The sequence below is a fragment of the Ursus arctos genome, unplaced genomic scaffold, assembly GCF_023065955.2.
Source record: "Ursus arctos isolate Adak ecotype North America unplaced genomic scaffold, UrsArc2.0 scaffold_21, whole genome shotgun sequence".
NCBI lineage: Eukaryota > Metazoa > Chordata > Mammalia > Carnivora > Ursidae > Ursus > Ursus arctos.
This window is the reverse complement of record NW_026622886.1, coordinates 49,176,656-49,193,552: the sequence shown is the minus strand read 5'-3', so window position 1 is coordinate 49,193,552 and position 16,897 is coordinate 49,176,656. Positions and strand designations below refer to the sequence as shown.

At 38.8% G+C, this 16,897-nt stretch overlaps 1 protein-coding gene across 29 annotated transcripts in view; it reads right to left on the bottom strand.

Annotated features, from left to right (window-relative positions):
- Positions 1-16,897, bottom strand: part of R3HDM2 (R3H domain containing 2) — a 155,572-nt gene that overhangs the window by 77,764 nt on the left and 60,911 nt on the right. For 7 of the 29 annotated variants that reach the window (XM_057316205.1, XM_057316209.1, XM_057316204.1 and 4 more), the window contains one exon: positions 779-887. The exons of the other annotated variants lie outside the window; for them this stretch is intronic. In XM_057316205.1, coding sequence (XP_057172188.1) covers positions 779-845 — 67 coding nt within the window. In that variant the 5' untranslated portion in view covers positions 846-887. The remainder of the gene's footprint in view (positions 1-778; positions 888-16,897) is intronic. 29 annotated transcript variants of the gene reach the window in all.

The window sequence follows — 16,897 nt, the reverse complement described above, 5'->3', positions numbered from 1 at the left end:
CTACGGGCCCATTTAGGAAATGAATCTTAACACATCCTCACCAGGTGGAACCATGAACTTTGAACTGAGACAAACTGTAAATATTATAAGGACTCAGTCCAAACACCTGCAACTTGGTACAGTAAGAGACTATGCTTACTGAGAGTCTTAAGAACCAATTATTTTCAGCCAAAATTAGGTTTCTGCCACCAACACCAAACAAAATTCTTTGTAAACAATATATAAAAGCATTCCCTTTTGTCTTTATAAACTCCTCATTTTTGTTCCCTAAGGGGGGACTATTTGATTTGCTGCCCAAATGTGTGTTCCCCAAATTGCAATTCTGAGACCCCAGATAAATGCTTTTGTTTTTATTAAAAAAACAAAAATAAGTGCAAATTGAGCAGACCAATGGAAAAGAATAGAGATCACAGAACAGACCCACACATATCCAAAAACTTGATCACATTAGGAGACATAATTAATATTTCAGTAACAAATGTTTTGGAGCAACTAGTTCTCCATAGAGGAAAAAAGAACCCTATTCAATACCCCACACAAACATGAATTCCACATGAATTAAAAACCTACATTTAAAAAGCAAATTCTTAAAATTTCAGAAGCAAATATACAAGACTCTTTATGACCTCAGCAGAATGAAGGACTTACTAGATAAGAACCAGAAGCTGAAACCAGGAAAAAAAAAAAAAAAAGGACTATAACTTTTGATGACTTTAAAAATTTAAAACTTGAAACTTCTATATAGTAAAAAATACAGGGTCCTGGGATGCAGCCCTACCTGTCTCCCTGCTCGGCAGGGAGTGTGCGTCTCCCTCTCCTTCTCCTCCTCCCCCCTGCTCGCACATGCACTTGAGCTCTCTCTCTCTCTCCCTCAAATAAATAAAAATCTGTAAAAAAAAAAAAAAAAATTGTAAAGTTAAAATGTAAGCTATAGATTGGGGAAAAAATTTTTTTTGAAACATACACATATTACAAATAATTGGTACCCAATATATACAAAGAATTATAAACCAAAAAGAAAAAGATAAATAACTCAATAGAAAAGTTGGCAAAGACTGGAAAGTAGAAACCCAAAAGGCCGATAATAAAAGAAACTTATCTTCTACTAGTAATTAGGAAAATGCAAATTAAGATGAGGAAATACCAGGTCATCAAAAAATTTAAGGGGTGCCTGGGTGGCTCAGGCGGTAAGCATCTGCCTTCCGCTTGGGTCATGATCCCAGAGTTAAGGATAGAGCACCTCATCTGGCTCCCTGCTCAGCGGGGAGTCTGCTTCTCCCTCTGCCCCTTAGACCCCGCCCCTCAGGCCCCTCTCCCCCCACTGGTGCTCGCTCACTCTCTCACGCACATGCACGCAAAAATAAATAAAATCTTTTTAAAAATTTAAAAATTAACAGCTTTACAATACTGCATACTGGTATGCCAATATATTGTTCATTTTTGTTGCTGAGCACTACACCATTGTATAAATAAACCACAATTTATTTACTTACCGTTGATAATTTCTGCGTTATCTGGGTTTCCAATTTTTAGCTATTACAAATAGAGCTGGTATAAACATTCATGTACAAGTCCTGATATGGACATTTGGATTCGTTTCAGAGCTGAAATGGCTGTGTCATTATGATAAATATATGTTTAATTAAAAAAAATCAAACTGTTTAAAAGCGGTTTCACCATCTTACATTCCTATCAGTAATATATGAACTCCCGTTGCTCCACATCCTCACTAGCATTTGATTTCAAATGCTCAGCCATGCTAAATGTGTAGTGGTACCTTAAGGTTTTCATTTGCATTTCCCGAATAACTAATGTTGAACATCTTTGCCAACCCCATATCTTCTTTAGCAAAGAGTCTATTCACATCTCTTCCCCATTTTTATTTTTATTTATTTTTAAAGATTTTATTTATTTATTTGACAGAGATAGAGACAGCCAGCGAGAGAGGGAACACAAGCAGGGGGAGTAGGAGAGGAAGAAGCAGGCTCATAGCGGAGCCTGATGTGGGGCTCGATCCCATAATGCCGGGATCACGCCCTGAGCCGAAGGCAGACGCTCAACCGCTGTGCCACCCAGGCGCCCCCCCATTTTTATTTTTTTAAAAGATTTTTATTTATTTATTTGACAGAGAGAGAGACAGCCAGCGAGAGAGGGAACACAAGCAGAGGGAGTGGGAGAGGAAGAAGCAGGCTCCCAGCAGAGAAGGGAGCCCGATGCGGGGCTCGATCCCAGGACTCTGGGATCACGCCCTGAGCCGAAGGCCAGATGCTTAACGACTGAGCCACTCAGGTGCCCCTCTTCCCCATTTTTAAACTGGGCTGTTTCTTTTTGTTGAATTATAAGCATTCTTCATATATCCCACATTCAAATATTTTCTTAAACTTATATTTTCTGCCAGTCTTTTTTTTCCCCCAGAATAAGCTCTATGCCCAACATGCGGCTTGCACTCATGACTCTTGAGATCAAGAGTCACATGCTCCACCAACTGAGCCAGCCAGCCACCCCTACTCTTTTTTTTAATTTTTTTATTTTATTTTTTTAAAGATTTTATTTATTTTTTTTAAAGATTTTATTTATTTATTTGACAGAGATAGAGACAGCCAGCGAGAGAGGAAACACAAGCAGGGGGAGTGGGAGAGGAAGAAGCAGGCTTCCAGCAGAGGAGCCTGATGTGGGGCTCGATCCCATAACGCCGGGATCACGCCCCAAGCCCAAGGCAGATGCCCAACCACTGTGCCACCCAGACGCCCCCCTACTCTGTTTTTAAAAGAGAAATTTTATTTTGATGAACTCAAACATCAATTTTTTTCTTTTATACTTTGTGCTTTTTGTTTAACTTACGAAACCTTTCTCTAATCTATGATCAGAATGATTTTCTCAGAAGTTTTCTTCTAGAATTTAATTTTAGCCCTTAAAGTCCATGATTGATCTGAGTTAATTTTTTTTTTAATTTTATTTATTTGAGAGAGCAAGTGAGTGAAAGAGAGCATGAGAGGGGGGTAGGGTCAGAGGGAGAAGCAGACTCCCCACTGAGCGGGGAGCCTGATGTGCGACTTGATCCTGAGATCCTGGGACTGAGTCGCTTACCTAACTGAGTGACTCAGGTGCCTCATCTGAGTTAATGATGATGTGAAGTAAGGTTGGAGGTTTTTTTTTTTTTAATTTATTTCTTTAAAGATTTTATTTATTTATTTGACAGAGATAGAGACAGCCAGCGAGAGAGGGAACACAAGCAGGGGGAGTGGGAGAGGAAGAAGCAGGCTCATAGCGGAGGAGCCTGATGTGGGGCTCGATCCCATAACGCCGGGATCACGCCCTGAGCCGAAGGCAGACGCTTAACCACTGTGCCACCCAGGCGCCCCTGTTGTGTTTTTTTTTTTTAACGTGGTGAAGGAGAGCAGAATTTGCCACCCTACATATGCTACTTTGGCATAGGACTATTTTGAGCAGAAGGAAATTAAGAAGCAGATCAAAGAAAAGCTCTCTGCCCTCCATTTGCCTAAAAGCAGGACATAAATTTACTTAGGTGTCCTCCTCCTCCCCTCACCAGTGAGGACAAAAGTTAATCACAGGAGATAAAACTTATCAGTCTGGAGATGGCACCAGAGACTCTACATAAAACTTTACTAGCTAGTCTTTATCTACCATTAGTTTCACATAGATTTGTCTTCCCACACTTTGCCACCCCTAGACACTCAAGGTCCTTTTCCTTTGTCTTAAAACTTCTCTAAAAATTTGTTAGGATGCTAGCTATATAACCTAACTTTTTTAAAAAAGATTTTATTTATTCATTTGAGAGACAGAGAGAGACAGAGCACAAGCAGGGGGAGAGGCAGAGGGAGAAGCAAACCAACCCCCCCCCCCGGTGAGCTGGGAGCCCAACATGGGGATCCATCCCAGGATCTGAAGCTCATGACTTGAGCCGAAGGCAGATGCTCAACCATCTGAGCCACCCAGGGGCCCTATATAACCTAACTTCTAACCGAACCTTTGAGTTACTCATCCAGGCGTTTCATATATATATGCATATATATGTATATATGTATATACGTGTGTGTGTGTGTGTGTGTGTATATATATATATATATATATATGAAATATATAGGTCAATTAACTTGTTTTTCTCTTGTTAATCTGTCTTGTTACAGAGACCCAGCTAGTAACCGAGAAGAATAGAATGAAAAAAGATTTTTCTTCCCTTATGATGTTTATCTGATTAAGGACCACTTACTAAAAAGTTTTCCTTTCCCCAATGAAATGCCTTGTCAACTTTGAATAATCAACTGACCATACACACATGGATCTATTTCTGAACTTCTATTCCTTTCCATTTATCTATATGTTTATTTTCACACCACACCATCTTAATTACCAAACCGTTCGCTCCCTCTCCCTCTGCCCCTTCCACTCATTCACACTTGCGTGCTCTCACTCTCTCAAATAAATAAGTCTTAAAAAAAAAAAAAGGGAAATCAGGTAATGTAAGTCCTGCAATTTTGATTTTTCAAATTTGCTTTGTCTATTCTAGACCCTTGTGTTTCCAGATAAATTTTACTTAGTGTGTGGATTGACTGGGATCATGTTGAATATATAGATCTGGGAGGAACTGCAATCTTCCAATTCATAAAGCAATGTCTTGTAGTTTTCAGTATATAGCTAGTGCATGTATCTTGTCAAATTTAACCCTAAGAATTTGTTTTTGGTATTGGTAAATGATGTACTTACTCAACCTCAATTTGAGATTGCTCTTCCTAGTATATAAACATACAAATGATTTTTATATACCGACTTTATACCCTGCAACCTTCCTAAACTTAAATAATCTAGTTCTGCAGATTCCTTGTTTTCCTACACACATGAATCTGTCCTCTGTAATGGTTTTACTTTTTCCCTTTTTCAAACTTATGCCTTTTATTGCTCCTCTTCCCCTCTTAGCTTACTGCACTGTGAGAATCCTCAATACAGTGTTGAAAAGAAGTGGTGAAAGCAAGCATTCATGCCTTGTTCTTGTTCTTAGGGGCAAAGAATTTTTTCTTCATTACATACAGTATTTGCTGTTGGCTTTTCAAAGATGCCCTCTATCAGACTGAAGAAATTCCCTTCTAGAGATGCCTGGCTGGCTCAGCGGTAGAGCATGCAACTCTTGATCTCACTGCTATACGTTCAAGCACCACATTGGGTGTAGAGATTAGTAAAAATACAGTCTTTAAAAGAAAAAAAAAAAAAAAGAAAAAAGGAAGTTCCCTTCTAATTTGATGGAAGCTGAATTTTCCCAAATACTTTTCTGCTTCTCTTGAGATACCATGTTACTTTCTTTTCTAGTCTGTTAATATGTGTGAATTACATTGTTTGAATTTTGAATGCTAAACCAACCTTGAACTGTTGAGATAAACCCTGCTTGGTCATGATGTATTGTCTTTTATAGAAATTACCGATCTCAATTCACTAAAATTTTGTTAAAGATTTTTACATCTATGTTCATATTGAATATTAGCATGTCATTTTATTATGTCTTTGGTTTTGGTATCAGGATAAGGCTGGGTCCATAAAATGAGTTGGGAAGTATTCCCTCCTCTTCTAAGTTCTTCAAAAGTTTATGCAGAAACGGTACATTAATTCTTCCTTAAATTGTTGGTAGACTTCAGCAGTGAAGGTATCTGAGCCTGGAGTTTCCTCTGTGGGAAAGTTTTAAACTACAATTCAATTTCTCTAATAGATATAGACCTAGTCTGGTTATGTTTCTTTTTGATTGAACTTTATCAGTTTGTATCTCTCAAGGGGCTTGTGCATTTAATGTAAATTGTCAAATTTACTGGCACAAATGGTTTGTGGTACTTATCTTTATAATGGCTGTAGAATCACCACTCGTGTCCTATTTTTCATTCCTGATACTGGTAATGTGTTCTCTCTTCCTTGTCTAAGCCTGGCTAAAAGTTCATCAATTTTGTTAATCATTTTAAAGAACCAGCTTTGGGGGGCACCTAGTTGGCTCAGTCGGTAAAGCATGAGACTCTCATGGGGGGGTCGTGAGTTCAAGCCCCATGTTGGGTGTAAAGCTTAAGGAGAAAAGGAGGGAGAGAGAGAAAGAAGAAGAGAGAGAAAGAAAGAAATCAGCTTTTGGTTTCACTGATAACATCTACTATTTTCTGCTTTTTATTTTTTTTATTATTATTTTTTAAGATTTTATTTATTCATTTGACAGAGAGAGAGAGAGCCAGCAAGAGAGGGAACACAAGCAGGGGGAGTGGGAGAGGAAGAAGCAGGCTCCCAGCGGAAGAGCCCGATGTGGGGCTCAATCCCAGAACTCCAGGATCAGCTCCAGGATCACGCCCTGAGCTGAAGGCAGACGCTCAATGACTGAGCCACCCACGCGCCCCTATTTTTCTGCTTTTTAATTTAATGATTTTTGCTCTAATCTTCACAGCTTCATTTCCTCTGCTTATGTGGAGTTAAGTTTCCTTTTCTTTTTCTCATTTCTTAAAGTGGAAGGTGAGGTCAATAATTTGAAATCTTTCTACTTTTAATATATGCATTTTACATTATAAATTTCCTTTTAAGTACTGCATTAACTGTATCCCACAAATTCTGCTATGTCATGTTCTCATTTTTATTCTCTAAAAAAATTTTCTAATTTTCTAAAATTGTCCTATTCTTTGACCAATGTCTAATACAGATTATAGATTATGTTTAATTTCCAAATATTTAGGAGTTTTCAAATATTTTTCTGTTACTGATTTCTAATGTAATCCCTTTATGATAAAAGAACCTACTTTGTAAAATTTAAATTTATTGAAATTTATGGCCCAGAATATGGTCTATGTTGGTTCATATTCTGTGAACACTAGCAAAGAATACTATCATATCATTGCTGGGTTGAGTGGTCAGCAAATGTCAACAAGGTCAAGTTATTTACTGATGTTTTGTCTAACTGTTCAATCTAATGTTGAGAAAATACTGTTGAGATCTCCAACTATACTGATGGGTTCTCTATTTCTTTCAGTTTTATTACCTTTTGCTTCATAAATCTTGAAGTTCTGTTATTAAATGCATAAACATTTATGATTGTTAATCTTCTTAAAAAACTGACCCCATTTTCATCATGAAATCACCTTCCATATCCATGGTTAATATTCCTTGCTGTGAAATCTACTTTGTCTAATATTAATATAGTAACTACTGCTTTCTTCTGATTAGTGTTCGCATGGTATATCTTCTTCCATCCTTGTACTTTTGGTCTAGCTGTGTCTTTAAACGTATTTAATGTGGGTTTCTTGTAGACAGCACCATAACTAGATCTTCCTTTTAAGTGCAATCTGACAATTTCCACCTATTAATTATAGTGTTTAGATCATTTCCATTTAATGTGATTATTTACATAGTTGGATTTAAGTCAACCATCTTGCTATTTGATTTCTACTTGTCCAATCTGTTCATCTTCCCCTTTTTTGGATGTCTTTTAGATTAAGCATTTTATGATTCAATTATCTCCTTTTATGGGCTTATTAATTATACCTCTTTGCTCTTTTTTTTTAAGATTTTATTTATTTATTCGACAGAGATAGAGACAGCCAGCAAGAGAGGGAACACAAGCAGGGCGAGTGGGAGAGGAAGAAGCAGGCTCATAGCAGAAGAGCCTGATGTGGGGCTCGATCCCATAACACCGGGATCACATCCTGAGCTGAAGGCAGACGCCCAACCGCTGTGCCACCCAGGTGCCCCACCTCTTTGCTTTTTAAGTGTTTCTTTAGGACTTAAGGTATAAATCTTTAACATATCACAGTCTATCTTCAAATAATATACCATTTTGCATACATTGTAGAACTTTAGAATGGGGCACCTGGGTGGCTCAGGTGGTTAAGTATCTGTCTTCGGCTCAGGTCATAATCTTAGGGCCCTGAAATCAAGAACCACATCAGGATCCCTGCTCAGTGGGGAGTCTGGTGCTTATCTCTCTGTCTGTCCCTCACCCTGCTCGTGCTCTCTCTCTAATAAATAAAATCTTAAAAAAAATAAAAATTAAATTAAATTTAAAAAAGAACTTTAGAATAGTATATTTCCATTTCACCTTTCCCAACCTTTTGGGCAACTGCTGTCATTTGTCTTACTTCTACGCATCTTAAAAATCCCACAATATCGTTTTATTATTTTTGTTTTAAACAGTTATCTTTTTAAGTAGCTTTTCCAAATAAAAGAACTCGTAATAGTTCCTATTTGGCTTCTTTTTTTTTTAAAGATTTATTTATTTATTTTAGAAAGGGGCAGGGCAGAGGGAGAGGGAGAGTCTTAAGCAGACTCCATGTTGAGCACTCACAACCCTGAGATCATGACCTGAGCCAATAGCAAAAGCTTAACGCTTAACCAACTGCACCACCCAGGTGCCCCTCTATATAGATTTCTGATTCTCTTCAATTTTTTAATGTAGATCTAAGTTTCCATCTGGTATAATTTTCTCCTGCCATTAACATTTCTTGTAGTTGTAGGTTGATGGTGATTAATTCTATCAGCTCTTGTATATTTTAAAAGGCTTTATTTCATCTTCATTATTTTTACTCTGATAAAATTCATACACCATATAATTCACCCATTTGAAGTCCACAATTCACTGGCTTTTAGTGTATTCAGAGTTGTGCTTCCACCACCAAAATCAATTTTAGAACATTTTCATCACCCCTAAAAGATACCCTATACCTATTATCAATAACTCCCCATTTTCTCCCAATCCTCAGTCCTAAGCAACCACAAATGTACTGTCTGACCCTAGAGATTTGCCCATTCTTCATTTTCCTCTTCAATTTTTAAAGGCATTTTCACCGCATATATGATTCTAGGTTTACAGGCTTTTTCATTTAGCGCTTTAATGTTACCACTCCAATATATTCTGGCTTGCAATGATTCTGATGAAAAGTATGCTGTGATTCTTACCTTGTGTCAGGGCTACCATAACAAAATACCACAGATGAGATGGCTTAAACAACAGAAATCTACTTTCTCACAGTCTGGAGGCTAGAAGTCCAAAATCAAAGTGTTGACAGGTTTGGTTTCTCCTGAGGCCTCTCTCCTTGGCCCACAGATGGCCACCCTCTCACTGTGTCTTCATGTGGTTTTGTCTCTATACACTCATGCCCCTGGTGTCCCTTCATGTGTTCACATTTCTTCTTCTTATAAGGACACCAGTCCTTATAATCCAATCCAGATGAGAGTCCACCTTAATGGCCTCATTTTTTAAAAAATTTTCTTTTTTTAAGTAATTTCTACATCCCACGTAGGGTTCAAACCTACAACCTCCAGATCAAGAGTTGCACGCTCTACTGACTGAGCCAGCCAGGCTCCCCCTTAACAGACTCATTTTAATTGAATCACCTCTTTAAAGACCTTTCTCCATGTACCATTACATTCTGAGATAACTGGGGGTTAGGATTTCAACATACAAATTTGGTGGGGACACAATTCAGACCATGACCCCTCTGTATATAATATAGATTCTTTTCTCTGTCTGCTTTGGGAACTTTCTCTTTTTTCACTAGTTTGAGGAAATTTGATTAAAATGAATATTGGTATAGCTCTCTTCATGACTGTTCTTTTTGGATTCTCATGGATCTAAGCAGCTCAAGGAACCTAAAACAGAAAAAGTCATGAAGAGAACTACACCAAAGCATATCACAATCAAATTGCTTAAAATCAGTGATGAAGAAAAAATCATAAATGAGCTTTTTGGATCTGTGAATTTATAGTTTTCATTAAATTTAGAAAATACTCAGCCATTATTTTTTTAAATATTTTTTTCTGTCCCCACCCCCATACTCCTGAGACTCCAATTACATGTATTCTTAAGACTGCCTGATGTTGTCCCCCTGTTCACTTATTATTCACTTATCACTGTATATTTATATTTTCAATCTTTTTCTTATATTTCGTTTTGTTTTACTTAGTTTTTTTTTTAAGTAAGCTCAATACCCAATGTGGGGCTTGAACTCACAATCCCAAGATCAAGCGCCACATGGTCTACCAACTGAGCTGGCCAGGTACCCCACTTATATTTCATTTTGGATGTTTCTTTTTTTTCTTTCTTTAAAAAAAATTTATTTATTTATTTGTCAGACAGAGAGAGAGCACAAGCAGGGGGAACAGCAGGCAGAGGAGAAGCAGGCTCCCCGCTGAGCAGGGAGCCTGATGTGGGACTTGATCCCAGATCTCAGGACCCTGGGATCATGATCTGAGCCAAAGGCAGATGCTTAACTGACTGAGCCACCTGGGTGTCCCTAGATGTTTGACCTGGGTCATTTTTATAACTTTCATGTCTCTACTTAACATACGCAATCTTTCTTTTAGTTTTTTGAACATTTGGAACAGTTGTAACTGTTACAATGTCCTTGTCTACTAATTCTAACATCTGTGTAATTTCTAGGCCTACTTCTATTGACTGGTTTTTCTCCTCAGTATAAACTGTATTCTGTGCTTCTTTTATATACCTGGTAATTTGTGATTGGATGCCAGATGTCGTCAATTTTGCATTCTTGGCTGGTGTTTTTTTTTTTTAGTCTTTAATTTTGAGCTTTGTTTTAGGAATTCGTGACTTAGAAGCAATTTCATCCTTCTGAGGCTTGCTTTTATGCTGTTAGGCAAATCGAAGGTAAATCCTTTAGATTAGGGCTAATTTGACCCCTTAACTGAGGCAATGCCCTTCTAAGGCCTCCATTCAAAGTCCCAGGTGTTAGAAGGTGTTTTTGCTCTGGTTAGTAGAAACACACATATTTGTGGCCCTGTATTCCAGGGACTGTTCTGCCTAATGCTTTCTAGTGGTCTTTTTCTGGCCTTGCGTTAATTTCTTCACTATTCATAAACAGATTAGCACTCAACTAACAAGTCTAAGATAGTAAAATCCAATAGAACTTCCTGCAATGATGAAATTGTGGCAACTGAGCATCCAAAATGTATCAGTACAACTGAAGAACTGAATTTTAAAATAGCCACATGAGGTTAGTAGCTACTGTACTGGACAGTTCAGGTTTAAGGGAAACTTCTACAAATCTCTGGAGCTTTTTCTCTTTTGTGTCAAGCTTTCTTCTGTCAAATACTCTGCTAACAAATTCTAGCTGTCTTGTCTTCCCTGAGCTTTTACTTCTGTCTCCTCAAATGTGGGAGACTGTCAGCTCTTTTGGGTATCACTTCTCATCCAAATGGCTAGAAACCTTCATCAGATGGGGCTATCATGGGGCTCAACTTGTTTGTTTCCCTTCTCTAAGGTTTCACGGGTCTGCTGCACTACCCTTTGTCCAATGTCTAAAACAGTTTTAAAAATATATTTTGTCCAGTTATTCATTTGTTTATATTTAAGGCTGAGGCATAAGTCAACTTCTTGTTACTCCACCATATATATATATATGTTCCCTTCCACTGAGTTTTTAACTTTGAATTATTATTATTTTTATTTCTGTTGGTCTGAATCAGTTGTTTCTGCTGGTTTTTGTTTGTAGTGACTTGAGATATTATTATATTACTATTATTACCACTTATTTGTTGGCAATCTATCTTTAGGAATTCTCTGAAGCTAGAATTGAGGTATGTTCCACCAGGGATGATCTGAGTTTGCTTCTCTTAGGTACCTGGGAGCTCTATCAACTTGGATCTCCACGTTGAAAAAAAAAAAAAATCAATTTATACATTTTAAACTTTCTGATCAAAAAACAAATTTGCATGGCTCAAAAAAATTTAAATTAGTTCCCTTTCCCTTCCTCTTGGTTGGGCCCAAAGATTGAACAAGCACAGTGTGTCGTGAAGGATTTAACCTTGGCCAAAGACAGGTCTGGTCTTTGCCTTCAGCTCCCTGGAAGTAAACCTAAACTGTAGAAATGCCTGTTGTTAAAAGTTTTTGTTTACTGATGGCTTTGAGCTGTGCCACAGGGTCTAACAATGTGGTTTATAGTGGGGACTATGAGTCACACAGGATCAGTGCAACTTCAGGACGGGTTGGAGGCTGAGGTCAGCTACGTTATATCTACATGATGGAGTCCCAAAAAAAACTTGACACCAAGGCTCGGGTGATCTTCCCTGGTTGGCAATACTCTATGTGTATTGTCACACTTCACTGCCAGGAAGAGTTAACACTGTCCCTGACTCCAGTAGGAGAGGACAAACAGAAGCTCAGCATTTGGAATCCTACTAGAATTGCCTCACGCATCTCTTCTGTTGGCTGATTTTAATTTTTTTGTATCCTTTCGCTGAAATAAACCATAACTTTGAGTGTACCGGCTTTTAGTGAGTTCTGTAAGTCCTTCCAGCAAAGTACTGAACCCAAAGGTGGTCTTGCGGACCCTCAAACTCTACAATGGTGGCAGAAGTAAGGCTGGATTTAGGGACTGTTGCCTAAGTTTGCACAGTCAGTAGCACTAGGACTGAAGATTCAGGGGCGAGGCTGGGGAGGAGCAAAGAAGGCAACACAAGTGGTCAGGAGACTGATTTCACACAAAAGGACTGGGCAAATAAGTAGTCTCAAGTAGCATTCCTCTTAGCCTTCCCTCAAGAACTTTCATGCTATCTACCCCTACCTTTACACCACCAAGTAATCTAAAAAGTGTCAGAGAAATGAAACATAGCTCTACTCTTTAAGGTCTAGTTCTGAATTAAGAGCACCAAGATAAACTCAACTCTAATGCACAGTGTCATGGGGGGCTGGAAAACGAGGTTAACAGCCCTGCAGATAACATGAAATTTTGGTTCTGAATGTCACCTAAAAGACTTTTACAGTAAACTAAGGTGAACTCAAATTTATTAAGGATGTACAACACCACCATCAGACAGTCAGGGATAGATTTTTGCTCAAGTAAACCATCCTCCCAGCATGCCAATAATAAATATGCTCTAACTTTGTTAGGCAGAAAAAATCTGGATGGTTATTTCAGAAACCAAGTATGTCTTTTTGGACATTCAATTTTTAGTCTGTGTCATTTTAGTCTCCAAAGTATAATTCCAAGCAAGACTATAAAGTCTTAGTATTCTTACCATTCTAAAATATACAAAATAGAGAATCCCTAATACTTAGGATCCCTCTTTCCCTACACTGATACCCTATTATCCAATGAGTCTGCCCTGTGCTAAGGCAGGTAGCTGCCTACCATGTGCCAAGAGCAGTAGAAACACTTCATAAAATTTCACAGAAAGGAAGATAATTGGGGGACCTGGATGGCTCAGTCAGTTAAGCATTTGCCTTCGGCTCAGGTCATGATCCCAGGGCACTGGGATCAAGCCCCGTGTCAGGCTCCCTGCTCAGTGGAGAGCCTGCTTCTCCCGCTCCGCTCCCCCACCCCCGTTCATGTGCACTCTCTCTCTATCTCAAATAAATAAATAAAATCTTAAAAAAAAAAAAAAAAAAAGGAAAGGAAGATAATTGCTCCTGCCCTTACAATTTAAATGAGGAATTTAAAGATATATATGTGAAATTAAAAACCAACAGAAATCCAAAATAATGAGAAAAACAAGTCCATTTATCTCTGATTTTCCTCTAAGATTAGACCTCCTTGAATGCAGGAACTGTGCTTTAAATCATCAGCAACCTGAAAATAGAAGGCTCAGGATGCCTGGGTGGCTGAGGCCAGTTAAGTGCCCGACTCTTGATTTCAGCTCGGGTCATGATCTCAGGGTCATGAAATCAAGCCCCACAAGAGGCTCCACGCTCAGGGTGGAGTCAGCTTGAGATTCTTTCTCCTTTCCCTCTCCCTCTGCCCCTCCAAGCTCTTGCACGCATGCAGGCGCGTGAGCGCGCTCTCTCTCCCTCAAATAAATAAATAAATAGAAAATAGAAGGCTCAAAAATTAAGAGTACAAATTAATAAGAGTTGGGTAGCTTGAATAATGGACAGTTTCCTAACAATGTTAATTTTGCACTGGATTTTTCAAGGAAGGTGGAAATGTACTGGCAAAGAGAGTTGAGGATAACTTGAAGGAAAGCAAAACCATAAGGGAAAGATAGTATATTTAGTCTAGTTAAACTTGGCTGACTCAGTCCAAAGAAATGAGTTTAATGAACTATCAGGAGAATAGTCAGTGAGTGGGGCTGTCCTAAGGGCCTGCTGGGAAATGTGGGATTCATGCAACTGAGAACCACTATCACAGGGAAGTGAAATGATAATAATGATAATAACTGGAATCACTGAGCAGTGAGAGGCCAGTTTCTCAGCCAGTAGCGCTGACCAAAAGTAGCAACAGAGGCCAAAAACCCTGTTCTGGTTCAGAATATAAAAGTATTTCACGGGCCCCTGGCTGGCTCATTCAGTTGAGCATCGGATTTTTGGCTCAGGTCATGACCTCAGGGTCATGGATCAAGCCCTGAGTCAAGCTCCCTGCCCAGTGCAGAGTCTGCTTGAGATTCTCTCCCTCTCCCTCCCCCTCCCCTGCTGCTCCTCCCCCTCCTCATGCTCTCTCTAAAATAAATACATAAAATCTTTTTTAAAAAAAGGTATTTCATCATTGCTGCAAGAATAGGACTCAAATCTATGCCATGACTTTTTTTTTCCTTAAGGTACAAGCACTCAGAGATGGCCAACAGGGTTAGTGGGGACAAAGTTTTTCCTTCCCCAGTGCCCAAATGATTGATAGCCACCCCCTTTCTACCTACATGATGTGGAAAGGGAAAATATATTTTTTTTTAATGTGAAAAAAAAAATTTTTTTAAGATTTATCTATTTCAGAGAGAAAGAGAGGGCATGCATGAGAGCAGGGGGAGGGGTAGAGGGAGAGGGAAAGAGAGAATCCCAAGCAGACTCAACGCTCAGCACGGAGCCCGACCTGGGGCTCAATCCCACACCCCAGGATCACAATCTGAGCCAAAAAACCAGTCGGGCACTCAACCAATTGAGCCACCCAGGTGCCCCAGGGAAAATATTTTTAAAAGTAAGCAATACACAAGTAGTGTGTCCTCATCTATCAAAGAGAAAAAAGGCAACAATGTCAAGGAAAATATTTTCATGAAAGATAGGACGCAAGGAAAAAAACACAGGATGAAGACAAAAGAGAAACATCAGTTCCGATGCACTAGAAAACAGAAAAGAGAAGAAATATCATTCAAAATAATTGCCTCGCTTTTGGATTTTGCCATCCTTCTTCCAAGCCTACAGTTTGTAAGAAGGTGAGAGAACAGCCAACGAGAAGAAATATTCCCAAACAAAATAAACAAACGCCCCATATCCCAAGACCAGAGATTTTTAGTGCCCCCAAGTATCTGGATTATATTTATAATGAAACTGAATCTTGATTTAATGCTGTGCGTTTCATAGGTTTCTTCCCTCCTCTCTCCTAAAAATGCAACAATCACCATAAAAACATAAAATAAATATTATCACAAAAGCCAGCATAACACAATCTGTCTGAACAGAGTCTAAGGGAAGAACAGGGGACAGGTTCCATCTCTCCCACTGCTGCCAAAACAAAATAACAATAACCAAAAGTCCGAACGCTCTTACATGAGACCACAGACTATGGCCTGTTCCCTGCCTTGCAGCCTTCCCAGAATGGACCAGTGGGATTTAACATGAACCAAATCTGTCAACCAAGCTGAAGACAGACACGTGAGTTCTAATGAGCAGTGCTGAAAAACATACTGCTCCATTCAGCTCCAAACAATGATAAATAATTCAGGAAAAGAACTGCTGCATACAGAGCATAGCAGCAGAATTTAAAAATAGACCACAGGCTACAGAACCTAGGTAGGGGAATCAGGAGTCAGAGAAAATGAATTTATGTCAACAAATTCCCAAGCCGTTGCAGTACAGGATGCTGCTGAAACTGTCACTCAAAATGGATGCCAGAAATCTCGCATGCTTTTTAAAAAAAAACAAGTATTTTTCAGGAACTTGACAAATTTGATAATGAGAACTAATAAGCAATAGCACTATTTGGCAATAGTATATCACAGAAAAAGCAGATCAAAATGACATAGGGAAATGTTCTTAAGAAAAAATTATAAGGAAGTTAGGGGCGCCTGGGTGGCTCAGTTAAGTGTATGACTCTCAGTTTTGGCTCAGGTCATGATCTCAGGGTCTTGAGATTGAGCATAAGTCAGGTTCTGTGCTCAGCATGGAGTCTGCTGGGGATTCTCTCCCTTTCTCTCTGCCCCTCCCCCTGCGCACGCTCTCTCTTTCTAAAATAAAAAATAAATAAAATCTTTCTTAGAAGGAGGTTAAAATTCTATTTTCTGTACCACCAAGTTCTAGGTCTAAAATCAATTTGGACTTTTACTTACTAATTATGCCTCTAGTATCAAGTGTACATAGCACTTAAGATTTTTCTTTTCTTTTCTTTTATATATATATATATTTTGATGTAAAGTTCAATGATTCATTAGTTGCATATAACACCCAGTGCACCACGCAATACGTGCCCTCCTTACTACCCATCACCAGTCTATCCCATTCCCCCAACCCCCTCCCCTCTGAGGCCCTCAGTTTGTTTCTCAGAGTCTATAGTCTCTCATGCTTCATTCCCCCTTCTGATTACCCCCCTTTCTTTATCCCTTTCTTCTCCTACCGATCTTCCTAGTTCTTATGTTCCATAGATGAGAGAAACCATATGATAATTGTCTTTCTCTGCTTGACTTATTTCACTTAGCATTATCTCCTCCAGTGCCGTCCATGTTGCAGCAAATGTTGAGAAATCGTTCTTTTTTTAGCTGAGTAATATTCCATTGTATATATGGACCACAGCTTCTTAATCCAGTCATCTGTTGAAGGGCATCTCGGCTCCTTCCACGATTTAGCTATTGTGGACAATGCTGCTATGAACATTGGAAGCACTTAAGATTTTTCTATTCATTTTTACACCCTGAACAGATCCAATCATGTAATACATGCAAACACAAGATTCTCACCTGTTAATAAAAAGGGTAACTTGAAAACTGAACAGAAACC